Raw genomic sequence first — 19,143 nt, forward strand, 5'->3', positions numbered from 1 at the left:
CGCTTGGCCAGGCGCTGGGCAGGCTGCACCGCTCCAGTGGGAAGGTGCCCGATGTCCCGTGGGTGAAGAAGGCACCTGCAAAGCGCCTCTTGCCCGTGCTCCTCTGGATGCCGCGTCCCGCCGGGAGACCTGCCGCTGGCAATCCCTGCCAGTACCAAACCGTGATGCCCTGCCCGCGCGGGTACCACTGCTGCACAGCCCTGCCCGCAGGATGCTTCGGGCGAGGGTGGCCCATCCCATCCCATCCCCGCCACCCCGCATTGCCTCTTACCCTTGATAAAGATTCAAGTTTGACCAAGTCCTGTTGATTTAATCATTTTTTAATAAAGCCATCGTTACTGAGTACACCAAGATTGCCAGTTAAGCTCTCTATATGTCGCTGGAGGTAACAGCGCTGTGATCGACAGCGGAACGGGGGGAAAAAAAAAACCCAAACCAAAAAACAAACCCCAACCGAAACGAGGTAGGTTAAAACCAGCAACACAGACCTTGTTATGCGACACCCCAACACCACAGGCAGCCATGCTTGCAGCTACTGAGAAAGAAAACCCCAGATACGCACTGAAAACTGAAATCAACTGAGCAGAGTTTATAAGGACCACGATTCAACCTGAACTAAACACACACACACACACACACGGTTCGGCACAGATGTTGTCTTTCACTGTATGTTGGGTAATTCCTAGGGAGTGGAGGGGGCGGAAAACGACTAGAGATTCAGACCCTTGGCCGAAGAAACCACACACATATATATATTTTTTAAGCTCTTTACAAGCCCAATCCAGCAACGCAGGGGATGGGCACCTCATTTCGTGGTCCCCGTCCCTGCGCCGGCTGCCTCTGCACGCCAGCACCCGGCTCCGGGCTCGGGGGGGACGAACGCCCACAGCTTGCACTGGCTTCGGCATCGGGGTCTGGTGCCCGCGGCATCCCAGGAGCCGTCTGCGGCCGCAAATCCCACCTCGGGGGCGAGCACGGGGCTCCTCCGACCGCTCCGCCGTCCTCTCCTCCTCCGATCCCCTGTCCTGGCACCCACAGCCAAGCCCCGGGGCAGGCGGGCACCTCCGGAGCAACAACAAATGGCACCTCTGTCCCTATCAAGACACACCATTATGTGAAGATCCATATAGAAATATGGATTGACAGACTTGACAAAAATGGTAGCTGATTTTTATTAGTCTAAGGCTAGTAGTTTAGCCATTTAAAATCCATTTCCCAAAAGAGGGGAAAAAAACCTATTATTTTTTCTCTTCTTTAAAAATCCGTTAAGCCGTTGCTGCCAAAAGCAACATGTAAATGTTGGTGAAGGCAAAAGATTTCTAAAATTACCCAGCTATACGGTTATGGCCTTCATCACAAAGATAAAAGGTACATTTATTGTGCTGTCTCTCACCAGATTTAATTGGTAACTTTACAACATACTATATATTTGATGCTAGCAGGCAGACAGAATTAAAAACAGACTTTTTGACACAGTTTCTTTCCCCGTTCTTACAAAGTAGGGGACAAATAAAAAATAAAATTAAAAAAAAAAAAAAAAGAAAAGGAAAACTTATAACCCACTATAACACAGCGTAATCAGGAGACCTTGGGGGGTCCAAGCACGAAAGTCCATCCCTGCCCGCAGCCCCTGCCCCAGGGCTGACGGCACCGGGGGAGTGTGGGGAGCGGTGTTCCTTGGGGCCCTCCGCATCTGCCTCTACAGTGTTAGTCCATGTGTTTATGTCCTTTAAATTAGAAATAATGCCATGGCGGTGAGTGCCAAATGCTCCTCTGTTACCAGTTCATCATGGAGTTTCTGTTGAGGGTCATGAAAAACACTTGGCTGCTTCCTCCGGACCTCACCGATGCAAAAAATACCTGTTTGGAAGCAAAAAACCTTTATTAATAGTTTTTATTATTATAAGAAAAAGTCTGTTAATTGTCTTAGTGAGCGAGGAAAGCAGGAGCTGCCCCACACCCCGTGGTTTCCTCTGCCTAAACCTCCCTCCCTGCTCCTTCTCTCCAGTTGACAGCAGAAATTTTATGCAGACCCACTGCCCAGTTCTCAGTTTTCTGCGAGCGCAGGGGCCGGAGCTAACCCACACAAGACTCAGATCAAATCAAACCACTTATTAGTAAACATGGTAGTAACACCTCCCTCACTATCCCTACCAAAGAGAGCAAGGTTTGGAACGCCTTAAAAATACCAAGTTTATCACATTTTACTGCCACGGCACCATTTATTACGCAATATTAATAAGACTGCTGTCAGTGGTTTGGATCTTGCTAAAGGTTAACCATTTGGGTCAATATCCTGCATGGGAGTTTGAAACGGTTTTCTTCGGAAAAGTTAGTCCCGGTATTTCAGCTGTTTCTGAAAATAAAGCTCAGGAAAACTACTTCCCTTCCATATGCTCAAAGCACAGAAACGTATCAGGACTCTGTGAAGAACACACCTTTTGGTGCCTCTGTCAGGATCCACCAGCATTTGACCCCAATGGAAGTAAGTTATAAGTTGCAAATATTTAAGGGGACAATCTGAAGCCTCTGTCTTTTTTAAAACCAAAAAATTATTCAATCTTCACACAACTTTAATCGTTAACCATTTCTCCAGAAAGAGAAACATCTGCAGTATTTCAAACCCACCAGTGATCAGTTGGTTCCAGTATTTTAGAGAGATTGAGGTGGGTTTTGTTCCAGTTCTCTTAGAAAAGGAAAGAAAATCAGTAGGAGCAAACCAGAAGAACAACCCTTTAAAAACAGTATAAAACCTGCAGAGCCAAGTACTCAAAAGTTAGAAGAAAGCAAACTAGGGGTATTTGAGCAACTTAAACTCGGCTTCTTGGGCAGCTTCCCACGGTATACTCAGTTGCAAGGTTAGGATACATTTTTTCTGCAGAGCTCCAGCCTAACTCCATGCAACAGGTAGGGCAATGCTCAACTAACGAGCAGCTGTTCAATAAACCGATCGTGGCCTCAAACCTTATTTATTGCATGTTATTAACCCTGCTCTGGGGATAGAGCAACCAGTTTCTTCACGTGTTTCATGATCGTGCTCACTACGAAAGAACTCCCTGCTGCATGGTCCCGATTTATCTCAGTGAAACCTTGTGAGATGAGGAAATACCAATAGCGGAAACAGACCTCAGCATTCATCCACCTTCCATACAAATACTCCTTTTCCTCCGGCAGTTTCTCCTTCCCTCATTCCCTGCACCCCTTGCCCATCAGCAACACCCGCGGCAGGGGTCATCTACATGACAGCCGCATTCCCCATGCAACTCTGGTGCTCCTCCAGAGCAGTATTTATCAACGTCCACAGAAATAGATGGGGCTCCATGGAGAAAATGGTTTTAAGATCACAGAACTAAAAATGCATCAAAATGTTTCTGCACCAGAGCTCAAGTCAGGGTCACTTACACATCCTTAGTGCCACCATTTCTCAGCTTTTGCAGAGTTTACTTGGCAGCCTCAATAGTTAATGTTCAGATGCAAGACTTGGGAGAAAGGCAAGCCAAGTCAACGGAGATCTCAGCTTGAGGTGGAAGAGATCTTGCAGATCTTCCCACCACAAGCTGAGGTCTGCATCCACTGGAGAGAATTAATTGGGAGTGGGTTTATGGGCACTGCTTATTAAACAGGACCTTCAGATTAATTATGAACCTCAAGATAAACCAAAGTCTAAGAAGTAGCTGGCTGTAGCTTAAAGCATGGATGCAAGCTTTGAAGTGGACTTACCTTATCATTTCTTTCACATAGAAACTTTAACCTTTGAGCTCGCTTGTGCATAAATACTCCATCCAAATGTCCCGTCTCCACTGATCGGATTTCAATAGCTTTCTCTCCCCAGCCCATTATCTGATTGGAATGAATGTAGGCTGTCAAAAGGAAGCATTTGGTAGGTGTTACGACGTGTGTTGAGCTAAATACTACGCAACAGGCAGAAAAGCTCTCATCAGCCGTTTTTCAAAGCTTATGTAGATCAATGGCAGAGTTCTGACTGCCGGAGGCACAGGCGGCCAGGCGTGTGCCCGCAGGGATAATAGCCTCTGCATAGCACTTTTCATCCAGAAATTACTGAGTAATTTAAACAGAAGAAGTATAACTTCTTCCGATTTCTGTGGGTGAGGAGCTGGGCAGTGGCTTGCCTCCATGGGTCGTGGAGCTGAGCAATAGCAGAGCCAGAAGATCAACCCAAGCGCTCCCAGCTCCACACTCAGCCCCTCTTCCACTCAACACAGCATCCCACCAGTGCAACAGCTTATATTATCTTACACTTATACTTAAGATGAACCAGAGCTCAAATCTTCAAGATCTGCTCTTGTTGCACAGGACCAAATTGTAGAAATTTAGCAATTGCATCTCTTATCTGGCTGAGAGAAATCTCCTTTGATAAACAAAAGCTCAAATGACTCCCATCTCAGCATCCTCGACTCCTCATCTTACTTGTCATTTGTATTTTATGCAGGTGAAGAGGAAGGGTTAACCTACCCACGGAAGTAGGCATTTCTCCCCACTGGAGCACCACATCTTTAGTTATCCGTCCATAGGTGTTCACATATACACCTTCGTCCTCATAGCACACAAGCATCTCCATCCCGTCTGTTTTAGGCAGGATGACAATGGCGTGAGGAGTAATATTGCCCTGAATCTGCAGTTAAAATAAACGCTAAAAGTCAGAATTACACTGAATGGAGAAAGGGGTAGGGGGAAGGAGCAGAGCCTTAGAAAAACAAAAACCCAAACCAACCCGAGAACAAAACCCTCCCTCGATTCAACAAACAGGCATTGGTTTTCAGAGATAAGCTTGAAGGGGAATAAACTGTCATGTTTACCCTACCATCAAAGCTGTCTGATACGTCAAGGATAAACAGGTTCAGCAATTACAGAGAGATCACAACACAAGCCCCCGAGACTGACGGCTGACACTTGGCTGTAACACAAATAAGTGACTGCTGACTGCTGAATCCATCTCCTATTCAAATTAAGGCAAATAAACCCAGAATTTTACAGGCAGCCCTAGGGAGTAAATATTCCCATTTTTTTTAGCAATCAGTCTCTAGCTCCAAGGGCAGCTACAGTGACTTTCCACCCATGTCTGCCCTTCCATAGCTAAGACAACAAAACCATCCCAAACCGCCCCAGTATTTCTCCCTACGCTCCTTGCCAGCTCTTGCAGAGGAAGCTCTGCGGCTCAGATCAGATGCAGCAGTTCCGGGATTTGATTAGTGCCCCAGTTTCTCCTAGACCAGTTTCTCATGCTGCTTGGGCCAACAGCATGGATGGAGCTTAAATAAGCCAACAAGAAAATCCTCATCTACAGTATTTTTTGTAGCACCGTACAGTATTTTTTGTAGCACTGGCTCTCTCTTGAAATAGCTGATGGACCCGAGAGAGGTCCTGTGGTGAGTCCCTGCTGTCAGGGGGTTTGGGAGTTTTGAGCAGCAGGCTTACTGAGATTTGGGCTACCCTAATCCTGCAACCCTTGCCTGGGCAAACTGTACTGCCCCAGCAGGAACAAGTAAGCGCTGGTGAGCACATCTGGGACACCGTGCAATGGGACAGTGCACTGGGCATCCAGCTCTTGGTGGGGCTATGTGGTCCAACAACTAAGAACCAGGTTTCATGTCATCTTGCCCTATAGAGAGCTCCATTACCGCTCCATGCAGCATATGGACAGATTTTCCTTTCTGTGGGACATGGCAACCTTAAGCCTGATTGCTTGGGCACGAGGACAGAAATAGCCTGTGCGAATAATGAACATGAAGTATGTGATACCTCCGAGTCCTCTTTAAGTGAGTATCAATGAAGATGGCACCGGAGAATGTCATGCCCATGGCAAGATGTCACCTGACTGGTCACCATTTCTAAGCCACCAAGGGCCCGTCCAAACCTTGCTGGTGACCGGCATTAGCCATGCAGCAGCACTCCCCTGTGTACTCACGTGAGATGGTATGTAGATATCATAAGAGTTCCCAGAATCTACATCAATCACATGGAAACCAGTGTGTGATCCAAAGATAACCTTGAGTCTCTGACCCTCTTCTACAGTGAGATCCACGAGCAACGGCTTGTGCTGGAGATCTGCAAAAGACTTTTATAATCCCTTCAGTGAGTATCACAGAAAACCAACAAATCCCCACAGCAGCAGCGTTACACGGTTTTGAATCATGTTTGTTTGACTGTGTTTCCTACTAAATATGTGGAACTAATATGTTCCTGTCTCTCTGTTCCTATGTCAGATGCCTCAGAGGGTATTACCCACTCGCTCCAGCCATCCCAGCAGATAAGCGCTCACCCTTGCCAAGCACAGCTCTTTTCCCCCAGGAGCCCAAGGCCAGCCTGAGGATTTGGACTCTAAAGGAAGATGACAGCTCAATTTTACACGAGCATGCGTACAGCCAGCGTGCGGGAACCGCCTGATGCTGGTGCTGCTCAGGGTAACAAGATCAAAGTCTGCAGAGAGCTGTGACCACCCACCTCCCCTCTCGGCAGGGATCACCGCTCCAGTTTGGGCAGCTGAAATGAGTTATATTAGCAAAGACCTACTTATTCCTGTTCAATCTAACCTGCTGGATGCAGGCTGGGACCAGCTCCCCGGCATGGACCGATCCAGGACAGAGTATCTCTCCATGGCTTAGGTCCTCAGCAGGAGGGTGAACACCCCCAGTGAGAGAAAAGGGCTCCTGGCTCTCTGTGCAAGGACCACTCTGACTCCTGACAGGGAAAATCAGTGAGTGGTATTTCCCACCACCCCGACAGATCCCTGCCTACAAGGCAAGTAAAGGATGCTCAGCCCCCCGAGAGTGGAGGAGCAGCACCAGGAGCACTAACCAGCACCCTCACCAGAGCCGGCGGAGGCTGGATCCCAGGCTATTTTAATGATGCTGAGCTCTCCATGTCACTGAGCCCATTTATTCTGGCTTTTGTTCAGAAAAAACAAATGTGACCTAATACTGAATAAGCCCATTTGTGCTGGAAGGGTGCAAAATGAGATTACTCAGCATGAATGTCTCCAGAAGGCATTGCGCCTTGTGACTTGTCTCTGCACAGAGCTTAGGATGAAGAGAGCTTTAAAGTACTAAGTACAAAATACCCGTTGGCAGGTTATAGAGGAGAAAGGTCTCACTGAAGGAAACTGAGGTAGATGAAAAGAGAGAGAAAAAGAGAAAGAGTGGGTCATTCTCCTGGACTTTCTGTCTTGAAACAGAATCCACATTGCAGAAGGGGAGAGGACCTTGCAAAATAAAAATGGAAAATAATGCCAACCTGTTTTCACACTATATGTGAAAAATTAGTCAGAAGTTAACCCCCCACCCCACCCCCCGCCGAAAAAACCCAACTCAATTTTACCTATGGACATTTGGTCAGCTTTCTGCAAACTTTCCAACTAAAGCCTGCCAGCATAAGCTAATATTAATGCTTAATTGCTAGCCATAAGCAGAATGTATCCCATCTCTTCAGCCAGAATGTATCCCATCTCCCATGCCTGCCAGGCATCCTGAGGAGCTCAGCTACGTAAGCAAGATGCTTTTCTGCTTTGCATAGTACAGAAATCTCACGTATTTACAATTACAAAGTGTATTCTGGTTAAAAGATAAACATACCTTAAATGCCATAAACTTATGATATGGTTTAGGAGCCCAAGCGTAGATCTCTACAGCATTCTTTAAGGCAATCACCAAGAACTTGATTCTTTCATATTTCACTAAAATAAAAAAAAAAAACCAATTTTAAAAACATTCACTTTCTTTCCAACAAGACTGAACAACTTATCTCCAGGAACAGCTTCTCAGGCTATCTCTGTTGGTTCTCATTTGGTAAAGTGTCCACCTAATACATACAGATGAGTATCACATTTCTTTGTGGCTGTGGTCTACCCATACTTCTAAGAGAAATTGTCAGGTCAGATCTAAGACTAGAGAACAAAAATGCATCCTTCCAGACATTTTTTTCTGGAGAGGCCACTCACCGACTTTGTAGTGGATGCATCCCTCCAGGTCCCCAACTGTGATCCAGCCCTGCTTCTTCTCCACTTCAGGGTCATTGTGTAAAATCCTGTTTCTAAGCCAGGAGAGATAGTACACGCGCAGCTTGTTCTTCTTTCCTGTTGGCAAAGGAAACTTCCCTGTCAGAGCAGTGCACGTGTGCATGGAACATCTTGAGATTTCACTGCTTATTTTCGCTCACAAGATGATAAAGTTTGTTTCACAATGAAGTTGAAAATAGCAATTCAATTGTGTTTTTTTTTTTCTTGGGAAAAAAGGAATGGAAAGCAGAGCCCAGAAATCACCCCATGAGCCTGATTCGAGAGCTCCGGAGCTCCCGGCTGAGCCCAGGGACAGTGACAAGCTCATGGCCCTCACAATGCTCGGGGCACCCTGAGCACAGCCATGGTCTGAGCTGCAGCCCTGAAGCCATGGTTCATGGCTCCCTTGGCTAGAGCCAAAGAGACCCAAAAGCAGAGCTCATTGCCCCCTCAAGCCGTGACTACCCACCTTGCCGGGGTACCTGCCTGTATCCTGCACCTTCCCTTCCCTGCTAAAGGAGGATGGAGTGTTGCAGATGAAGCGGAGCCGGCAGGCAACGGGAGCAAATTGCTCTCAGAGGCATTCTTGCATATCTAACGCCTTTGATTCTGGAATAAACCACCTCCAACCTCCCCTGGGAGCTTCCCTCTGACAGCAGTGCGCAGGTTTTGTCTGAGCTGGAACTGCTCAAGAATATGGTCAAGAAGGTTAACGATGAGGTGAGAGCACGAGAGGCGTACCTGATATTGTCACAAGGACGTTAAGACCCTCGAGTACGTCCATCTGTTGAAATCGCCGTCTGTTGATCAGGTTGTAGACCTTCCCTTGTCCACTTCGATCCAGCAGCATCAGGCCATTTTCTGTGCCCACTAGCAGATTCACACCTGAAGAGGAGAGGGCAATGGGCACCGGGAGCCATGGCTGCTCCCAGGGACAACACCCCGAGCTCGTCTCTGCTACCACCGAGAGAGTGACTGATCCCAGCTAAGGCTGTGATCTTCTCATGAACATGGAAGAGTCACTCTTACAGCGCAGGGACTCGGGGACATTAGCCTTGCCCAGGATGGAGAAGGGGACAACCAGAGGCAGGGGCTCGGTTCTGCGATAACACATTCTCGTTTCATCACCAGCCACACGCTCTGGAGAGCTTTGCTGAGGGCACGGTGTGGTAAGGGGCTTACCCCACAAAGCAGCACAAAGTATCTCCGAGTTGAAGCGCTTCTTGTATTTCCTGATCTCCGGGGTGTCGCTGTGGGGACGGATGTTGGTGGGGTTGACGTTCACCACCGAGATCTTCCGGGCTTCGTTCAGCTTGGCCTGCTCCTGTCTGAGCAGCTCGCTGGTGAACAGGGCTTGCAAGCAAACACAACAAAACAGTGAGGTGTGATGGATTAATTGTATGTACCTCTTTCTGTCAGGTTTTTTTTTGAATAGGAAGACAATACTTGGTTTATTTTCTGATGTCATCACTATGTTACGAGCTATTAGTTTGAAGGAGGATCATCTATTAGTTTGAAGAGGGATCATCAGGATTTTCTTGTGGGTTGGAACCACCACCAAACCCGTCAGCAGGTGATGTCCCCAGACCTCTAGCCCTGCCTACCGAGCTGACTAGCGCTATTTGCTGCCCGCCTGGCCACATCCAGCCATTTTCAATGATTTCTGAGCAACTGCCAGCTTTTTGGAGCGATTACCACCTCCCAGTTCTGCCAAGAGCATTTCTCCCGGCTGCCCAGGCAGACAGGTGGGTGGATTTCTGCTGTTCTCTGTTTTCTCCTGGACCTTTCTGGTGGCATTTCACTGGTGGGGGAGGAGAAGTTGGAAACTGGAGAGCACAAGGAGGCAGACACGAGCAATGTTAGGACAAGAGTAAGTGAAATGTAGAAGAGGTTCAGTGGGGTTATTCAGGCTCCATGACCTGGTGTCCACGAGGCCCTCCCCTCTCAAACTGGCCCCATTGCCTCCTACCAGTAGCAGATGACTCTTCATCCTCATCTTCATCTTCATCAGTAGGTGAGGTCTGATACACTCTGGTGTCCACAAAGGGGGTGAAAGAGGCTTTGGTGCTACTTCCCATACCATACTGGAAAATAAATAGCAAAGAGGGAGCTCACAGCACTGAAATAACAATAATTTTGTGTATGTGTGTGTATGTAAGGCTTTCTAATTAGCAGACCCAGTGCCTGCCCCTGCGATGCCCTTTTTGAGCCCTCTATGAACATTTGCTCCTCCTCCCCCATAACTAATCAGGAAAAACATTAAATTGGATTTGTGAGTGTCCATGAGCAACAGAAAATGAGAGGAGCAGGGCCCGGCTCTGCTCTCGTCTTGCAGGCAGAAGCACAGCACAGCCATGAGACCGGTTAGCGGAGAAGCCGCAGGGCCAGAGGCAAAAGTCAACGCAGGTAAAAACCAACTTGTCTGCATGTAACACACCTGTCTTAAAAGCCCGCTCTGCGACGTCAGGCAGGTGAGAGTTTGCTTTTCCCACCCTCCCACCTTGCAGCTGAGCTTGGCAAGATGGCGCTGGGAGCCCCCGGAAAGCCCTGGCATGGGGCAGCTGACACGGACCAGCGACCACCAGAGTAATTCAGAGCTGGAAAGGGTGGGACTGTTGCTTTCCTTGTGCCAAAGCCAAACGCTAACTAGCACAGTCTGAGCAAAGATTTTATTTCAACAGGTCATGGAAATCTATTTTAGGACCTGTAAAGCATAGGCAGGAGAGCTCGTACAGCCGTAATACCGCTCTACTTTTGCTGCCCGTTATCTAGGGGTTCGTTGGGCTACGCCCAAAACATTGATGCCCCTGGGAAAGTGGGCGAAGTCAGCTCTTCAGCAAAATGCCTACTTTTCGTTCTGCTGGACTGTTATCGCTGGTCCTCACACCTATCGCTGAGGCAGGACCCAGCAATGCCCCTCAGTATGCCTGGCTGCTCCTGTTTTGGGAGGATCTGAAGTGCTGGAGATGGGGAAGGCTTGGGGTGAGCTATGCAATGCTTTTAGGAGAGCTTTTGAACAGAGGGTGTTTGGAAATGCCTCGGATACTCAGGCTCATCAGAAGATGGCATCCCCCACATTGCTCCATCCCCCCCAAAGTCTGGTCTTCAGCACACCTCATGGGGACATCACATACAGGTCACTTGCAATTTCAGTAAAGTGTTTTAAATTGTCTACAGCATTTCAGGTGGGACCGCAGAAAGGGCCATTTCTAAGCTACCAAAACTTAACCTGAAGGTATCACAGGGAATGTCAGAGCCAATACTTTGCCAAGGGAATTTGGAGAGGAACAAACTGCAACATCATGTTGCTTTCTTTTTAAAGCCATTGCTTTGTTAAGGCAGAAAACGGGGCTAAGACCTTTTCCCAGGTAAAAGGAAATCCCTGCCTTGGGAATCAAAGTGATGTGATTTTCCCCCCACGTTGGGCAGCTTATTTTTCCTACTCCAGTATTCACCCAGGATATGCTTTATGTATGACCTCTGTTACGAGCTGTAACAGCAGCAAAAACCAAGTCCTTCTGCAGCAACAGTACTGCTCACATTTTTCTTCCTCGGGACATTTTCCTTCCCTGAAATAAATCTTTCTCAGCTTTCACATCACCGAGTCACCAGAGCCCAGGCTGCTCCCTGCACCCAATGCCACTGCCGCAGCCCCTGGATGGACAGCTACCACGGGGACAAGCCCGTGCCGCAGGAACACGTGCCATGGGGAACACCACCTCCCCGGCACATCTGTACCGAAACTGGGCTGGGCTCGTACCTGTCCTCCGGTGGGAGACGAAAAGGTTTAGGAGCAAAAACTTTCCAAGCGTTTTGGGGCTGGCGAGCCGGCATCCATGCCCTGCGCCTGCCAAAACCATGCTGCGCATCCCGCTTCCCTCCCGTCTCTATATCCCTGAGAACCCGCCTGTTTCCATAGAAATGGGATGGATTTCCAGAAAGTACATAGTAACCGAGACCCATGGAAGGAGTTAACAGCCTGAGGCAGGGAAGGCTGCAGGAACAGATATCACATTGACATACACGGTACGCCATGATGTTTGTGTGCACATGTAAGATTAACTCATTACTTCATGCTTCTTTCATATCCAAGAAATACGCATTTCTTTTCCTGTACCGGATGCCTTTTCCATAAAGCACCAACAATTCAAGGAGGGGAAAAATTCAGTATTTACAGGGATGCCTTCCAGCTGAGGGGCAGGTGCTTTCCGACAAATGCATTACGAAGAAACACCTCATTCCAATGCACCGAGCATTTCTTTTCTTTGCTCAGATTCAGCTATTCTTCTAAGAAGCTGGCACTTTAATAACTTCCAAGTCCCTTATTTAAATGTTAAGACCTCATCTTCCTCCAGGTCCTGTTCAACTGCCTATAAATCTCCGTGGTGGCCTACAGAGACAGCATCAAGCTGCAGGGTGAGGTCGTGCTTGCTCCCTTTTTGTTCGCAGCACCATGAGTCACCTGGAAGCCTGAGAACTAAATCCCCAAGTTTCCACTTACACCCACTCCCGGCTCAGTCAGCCCTAAAAATGCAGTTTTAGAAATGGAAAAGATCATCTTGGTTGGTATTCTATAAACGAATATATTTAAACCAAATCTTTGCATACTGTCTGACTGTGTTTAAGCAGTCCCAGGATGACCGTGGAAGGTGTTACTTTCAGGATCAACTCTCTCGTCGCTGCTTTTAAAGGCAATGAGGAAACAGATAAAACCTTGAGGTCAAGTCACGCACCATCTGTTTTTACGTTTTATCAATGCCCAATTCCAAGCAATTTTTATTTTTATACTGCTAGTAAACTGTAAAATGAGTACATCATTTCTATGAAAGAGAATATGATGACAGAACTTTTGATGTATAACCAACAAAATGAAAAGAAAAAACTAAATGAAATAGCTTATTTAGCACCAAATGGGCTGATTTTTCACGGGAAAACAGCGAACTGTGCCTGATTCCCACAGCTGGTGATAGTAAGCAAGAAACACCAATTCCTGTGTCTTATGTGTCACATCTTGTACTTTCTAGACTTTTTACACCTTATACAATGTTAATGTTCAATCGTGTCCCTGTAAAACAGCTGCCAGGGAGAAATACTTTGCCGTGACTGGAAACACACAATTTTAAAGGTGTGCAGATTTTTGCTAGTTTGAAGAACTATCCAGAATTTTGTTGACTTTGGTTTTTGCTAACCTTTTGAGTCATGTTAAGTATCAGAGATCACACAGGTGGAAGCTGGGCCCAACTGAAGTTAATGGTATCTCTGGCTCTCATAATTTTCCCTTATTTCCAAGTGCAAAAAAAAAAAAAACAATGGGGACTTTCACATCAGTTGGCAGCATTCAAGCCATCACCACCAAAACCCCAGCTGGTGGGCTTGAGAGAAGACCTAATATAAATTTCTACCATCAGCCACAGGAATAACCCATCAGATTCCCTTGTATTTCATTTCCACTACACTCACCCACATGGACCAGAAACAAAGAGAGAGAAGAGCCAAGAAAGCCAGGGAGGAAAGCAGAAAAGCCCTTTTACGGGGCAGAGATGTTAATACTTGTTTAAAGCGATGCAAGGGAGAATGAGGAGCCCCCCAGCACCTACTTCAGGCACCGAGTCCATGTCCTGCGCATGCGTGGAGACTCGCCCCAGGGCCTCGGTCGGTGTGCCCGCAGGCGAGTGGCTTTGCTGCACCAGGTCAGGTAGATTGATGTGACCTGCAAAGCCATTGCTGGCTGTGTGGCCAGAACGCTTTTTTTCACCAGAGGTCTGCAGAGACACAAGGCATGAAGAAGAAAGAGAAGGGGGGAAAAAAGAGAGAAAGGAGAGAAAAAAACCAAACAAAACCAAGTCGTTGGCAGTCCCCCAGTTCCCAGAGCCAGCGCAGGAGAAGGACCCTCTCTGTTTCCATCCCCATGCAATCTGGCAAGCAGCAAACCAACCCCCTGCCCCAGGAGAATTTAAAGACAGGATTAATCACAAAGTCAATACAGAGTCATTAGCCACGTTACAGCGAGAGAAGCCTGATCACCATTGTTTTGAGACAAGGAACATAGGGCAGATTCTGCTCTTGCCACCATGGGTGCAAACCCCATGGCCAGCTCTCCTCCCCCGCGGCCACCGACCATAGTGACAGCAGAATCTGACCCCTCGATCAGCATTAGCCGTAACAGCTTTGCACAGCTACGGCGGTGAGTAGCCTGACTGCAAATGCCAACACAGCCCCCGTTGCATGTTTCTTTAACCCAAAACAGCAGTGAACAGCGGCAGCATCGGCAGAACAATTGGCATCTTGCTCTGCGCACAAGGTTCCCGGGGCTTCCCCGGGGCTCCCCTTCCTCTCCATCCCCAGCTCGTGCAAGGCATGTGCTGGGAAGTTTCTCCCTTCCCTACCTATCGTTTTGAGATATTTGCCATTTTGATGAATCCCACCTACCTGGTGCACATCAACGAGATCGTTACAGAGACTTGCCCATTTACTGGGATTAGTGGAAGACTCCCTCTGAATAGGCTCACCAAGTTTCTGACCAGTCCTGACAACATTTATCTTTTGATCACTCGTTGCCATCACCTTGAACCACCTTGCCATCCCGCCAAGGAGCAAAAAGCCCATTGCCCAAAGCCCACTGACCTCAGTGAGTCTGTCCTCTGATGGCTACGGTGGTGGTGGGGAGCAAACAATAGCACTCAGCAAGAGGCTGCAGTTTGGGTTTCTTATCACGCTCCCTCCTCCCAAAGGAGTTTCCCAGCTGCTTGTCTCACCTGTGGCTTTTAAACCCTTCTGCATCACTGTGTTCTCAAACGGCATTGCTGGTGTGGCATGCGTTTTACAGTTGTGATGCTTAACACCACGGTCATTTCAGAAATGGCTGCCTGTTAAAGCAGTGACTTGTTCTCCTGCTCAACCACATCACCCTCACTGCTACAAGGATGCGCAGAGGGCTGCCCAGGCTGCGGGGATCCCTGCTCTGAACAGCTCCATGTCAGTGAGGGGTTAGGTGGGCTATGCATTGCTGCCCAGCTCCAAAACTTGTGGAGGAAGGCAGCAAATATGCTGCGACTTCTTTTGCTAACTCATTCCTCTCTTTCAAAGTTGTATTCTTTTTTTTTCCCCTTCATATATGAGTAATTTATACAAATGGAATTAAGAATTAAAATGCTGCTCAAGCCTAGTTTGCATTTGACCTAAACATTCCTCCTTTACGATTGCTGACTCCAACCTTCCCTCCCTCCTTCTCCTCTCCCATCCACCTCCTTTACATGCCGGCAGGAAAGTGACACCCCTGTTTTACTAACTGCCAGAGCCTCCTGCCCCCTCACCAGGAGACCTGCTACCCGTCTGCATTTCCAGCAGCATCGCCCGCATGTTCCAGCAACCAGGAAACTGAGAAACACTGGGGGAGATCTTCCACAGCCAACTGAACGTGCTTCCTCTGCCTCACTCCTGCAGTACCATCAATCAGGATTGCTCCCACTGCAGCCTTACCTCTGCAAGGCCGGAGCTGGGGACGGGGGCTCGCATCCATGTGGGATGCCCAGTGCACCCCGCAGCCGGCTCCTGGGCGAGCGCAGGACGGCTGGCTGCTGGGGAGGAGGGCTGGGCCCTCCCCGAGCAGGACCAGCCCCTGGTAAAAGCCTCCAAATGCTATACAAACACTGCACGCCTCTGACGGTTACACGGTGGCAAAGGTTGGGAAGAAGAGGGGAAACTTTGGGCCAGGTTCCAAGTGTATCAGCTAAATGCTGTAAACTGAAGATAACTTCTGTTGCCTGGAGCTATTGTGGGATTACGGCAGAGTAATTTGTGTGAGCATCCTCCCCGCCGTGCCCTGGCATTACTATTCACTGCTGTTTGTAGTTCTGAGAAACATTTGCACTTGTCACATTTGCTCCGAGTGTAAATTGTATTAACGAGAGCGCTAAGGAGCACAATTTACTCAGTCATTTTGTGTTCCGGACACACAGCACTGTTAGTTTTTGTGCTTACATGGGCAAAACCTCCTGAAGATGCTCCATGGAAATACTTGTTTTACAACTTACCTCCCTCACCATTAAAGTCCCTTCCCTTGAAATATTGCTAAACGTATCTGCATGGGAAGTCTCTAGCCCGTGGGTTGTCACCATTCCCAGGTTGTACGGCTCATTGCTTCCAGGAATTCCTGTTGGTCTGAGGACAGAACGGAAAAGCATTAATGATGAGTAACTTCCTTTGCTAAACTAGATGAAGAATCCTCTAATACAGTATTATTTCAATAAGGGTAAGGCTTTCTATCTCACAGGAAGAAAAATTAGAAAATATATCCACTTAAATGTATGTGGAAATTATTTATGTTGTCAAATACAGCAGCAGGGTCAGGTTGATACACTACAGATAGAACACGGAGACCAAAGAGAAGGGCCTTTCTTGTCCCAAGGTGCCCTAAGAGGAGCACTGCCGAACAGGTAACGAGGAGTTGCAGTCCCGCTCTACCTCACACCATTTTTTCTACTTAAGAAAGTTTAAAAAAAAAAAAATTCACTCCCTTTATTCCCCATTTCAACCCCTGAAAAGGGAACAGTGCATCAGAGCATCTGATGACAAAATACAAGGGAGGGGATGGGGTTTGGAGGAGGCGCGGGCAGGAGTACAAGTTATGTCCTGTAGCTCTCTGCTGTTTCCCAGGTGAAAATGTAGCCCTAACCCATGACTTCACCTTGAGTTTATTTCTGTGCTCCTGTGTCAAGAGAGAGGCTGGAATTTAGTCTCAAACACATTAAATTTTAGGACTCCCTGAGAGTGGATGTCGCAGGTGGGGAGGGGCCGCCGTTACTTTATTATCATGTTCTTAGCAGACTAGTTGCTTAAATATAACTCAAACGAATCCAAAAGCAAATGGCAAAGTGCCTCTGAATTACCGAGCCCTGCCCGTACGCCAGAAAATGTCAATGGTGGTTATGAAGATGTTGCTGATGAGACCTGTTACTTTGCATTTAAAAGCCATATGAACTGGTTGCTTTCCATCAATATGAAGTAATTCACCCTTTAACACGTCATCCCCATGCACACCTACTTGTCAATGCCCAGAGGCTCACAAGGGAGCCTGGTAATGTGAAAAGCCAAAGCAAGCCTGCATTAATCCAACATGAGATGTGAACCCCGGGGACCCCAAGGTGGGACTGGCTCGATGATGGATCCTCGCCTGCATCGTATCAAACGTACGACTGCACAGGCATCACCAAAGCACTCCAAACAACAGCATGCCATACTTCTGCCGTACCTTTCACATGAGGAGCTCACACCTCCTTCCTACCATTAGGGCTTCAACACCACCAAAGGATGGGAAAATAACACAATTATTCCAGTTTTAGAAATAATAAACCAGAGGCAAAGGAGTTTATATTAATTCTGAGACCATACAGCAAGTGAATGAATGGCTGCGGTAGCCCCGAGGTCCCAAATTTCAGTGTCAGCCTGCAAGAAATCCCTGGACATGAGCAAGAGTTCATATAGCCCAGAGAAGAGGGAGGTGAAGGGAGTCATCATAGTCTTCAGATGTAGAAAAGGTATCTGTAGAGATGGAAGGAGTAATCGGTCCCTCCTATCCACTGGGACACAAAGCGATGGATGGGCTTACCCCACAGCAGGAGAGACCTGGACAGAGTTGGAATGAAGAGCAGCCCAGTGCTCAGGGAGGATGCCCAGGGAAGTTTAAAAATGGGTTATACAAAGATCACTCGGAAGGTGCAGGAGAAGATGAGATGATCTCTCTCGGCCCCAGTTTCTAATGGAAAAACACTGAACATACGAAAGATAAAAGTTTGACAGAAAAATACCCAACTACATCTAGTCTGAACTTGAGTTAAGGTTCCTTTTGTGAAACAAGGTTGTAAAGCCAAGTATTCGCTTTCTTTTTACCCAGACACACAGCGGCGCAGCCATGCCCGCAGATACCCATGAAGGCTTAGATACGGACAGAGCTCCTGCCGCCTCACTGTGACACCAAGGGTTTGCACCTCAACGTTCAGTCTCGGGGGCACGTTCATGGACAGGATGTTACAGAGAAAGCAGTGTTCGGCTGGCGGTGGGTTTGGGGCATCCGTCTCACCACCATGCCTGTCGTCCGACACATCTGGCTGCAAAGCATTCAGCGAGATATTTCATCCACTGAAAAGTGCTGTGTCAAACGCAAGGTGTTTGGTGGAAAGATGTCAGCACAGATTAACCACTCCTGATTCAACTCCTCTTCTGCAAGCAGTCTGAGACCTCTTCTCGCACACATGACTGCCCATCTGACTGCTGCATATTCATAGCCATCCCTCCATCTCCTGACTTTCTCCAACAAATTCCAAGAGCTCTGATTTTTCTTCTTCTGCTGGAAGGAAGCTCTAACCCAGGAGCTTAGTACTCTGCATAACATGGACCCCCTGGGTCTCCTTGCCACCCGGAGGGCTTCCCTGCCGCTCCACGCCCCACCAGTATGAAGCCATGTACACCTATATTGATGAATAATTCATTTAGCAGGAAGAATGGAAATGAACTGATTAAAACGCAAATAATCCCCTAAAGCCTTCCCACAACTCCTCTGCGAATTCAAAGGGGCAGGAGTCAGGCCCCACTGCCAGGCGGAGAGCTCCCAGAAACGCCCCTGCAGTGCTAGTGCTGCAAAGCACTGGGTAGGGAGCCTGGGTAGGGATGCTCCATGAGCTCACTCTGCATGATGACAGCTGTTTTGTGTGTGTTGAAGCTATGCTGCCCTCCTCCCTCACCTAGAGATATTCAAAAGCACAAGTGTCCCACGACCTGTAATGGGGACGCAATAGTATAGTCTGCTGACTTTTTCGTTTCAACATTTTAGCCCACCATGTTTTGCTGCCTGCACAGTGACTGAGCCAAGGACAAAAATCAAAGACAAAGATTCAGGATTATTATAATCCTGGCTCTAACAGTTGGCACTGGGCAGGCCACCAAGTACTACGCTTCTGCATGGCTTGATTTGGGGCAAGACCAGGCTCAAGAGCAGGCAGAGCTTTAACATGCCAACCCTGTGGGCAGGACCCAAGGTGTGGATGAAGTCAGGTGCGTCCACTCTGGCCAAAAACCCGCCTTGCTCATAAGCAGGAACAGGTCCATCAGCTTGGAGTCAAAAACAAATCAACATG

The 19,143-nt window shown here is 47.9% G+C and overlaps 1 protein-coding gene across 1 annotated transcript in view; it reads right to left on the minus strand.

The window, feature by feature from the left end:
- Positions 1–293: 293 nt before the first annotated feature.
- Positions 294–19,143, minus strand: part of TNIK (TRAF2 and NCK interacting kinase) — a 147,906-nt gene continuing 129,056 nt past the window's right edge. Inside the window, 11 exon segments of the mRNA XM_009333601.1 lie at positions 294–1,860; positions 3,721–3,860; positions 4,474–4,633; positions 5,927–6,076; positions 7,590–7,690; positions 7,955–8,089; positions 8,753–8,896; positions 9,194–9,364; positions 9,981–10,095; positions 13,609–13,773; positions 16,045–16,171. Coding sequence (XP_009331876.1) covers positions 1,777–1,860; positions 3,721–3,860; positions 4,474–4,633; positions 5,927–6,076; positions 7,590–7,690; positions 7,955–8,089; positions 8,753–8,896; positions 9,194–9,364; positions 9,981–10,095; positions 13,609–13,773; positions 16,045–16,171 — 1,492 coding nt within the window. The 3' untranslated portion in view covers positions 294–1,776.

The sequence above is a fragment of the Pygoscelis adeliae genome, unplaced genomic scaffold, assembly GCF_000699105.1.
Source record: "Pygoscelis adeliae isolate BGI_AS28 unplaced genomic scaffold, ASM69910v1 Scaffold220, whole genome shotgun sequence".
Classification (NCBI taxonomy): domain Eukaryota; kingdom Metazoa; phylum Chordata; class Aves; order Sphenisciformes; family Spheniscidae; genus Pygoscelis; species Pygoscelis adeliae.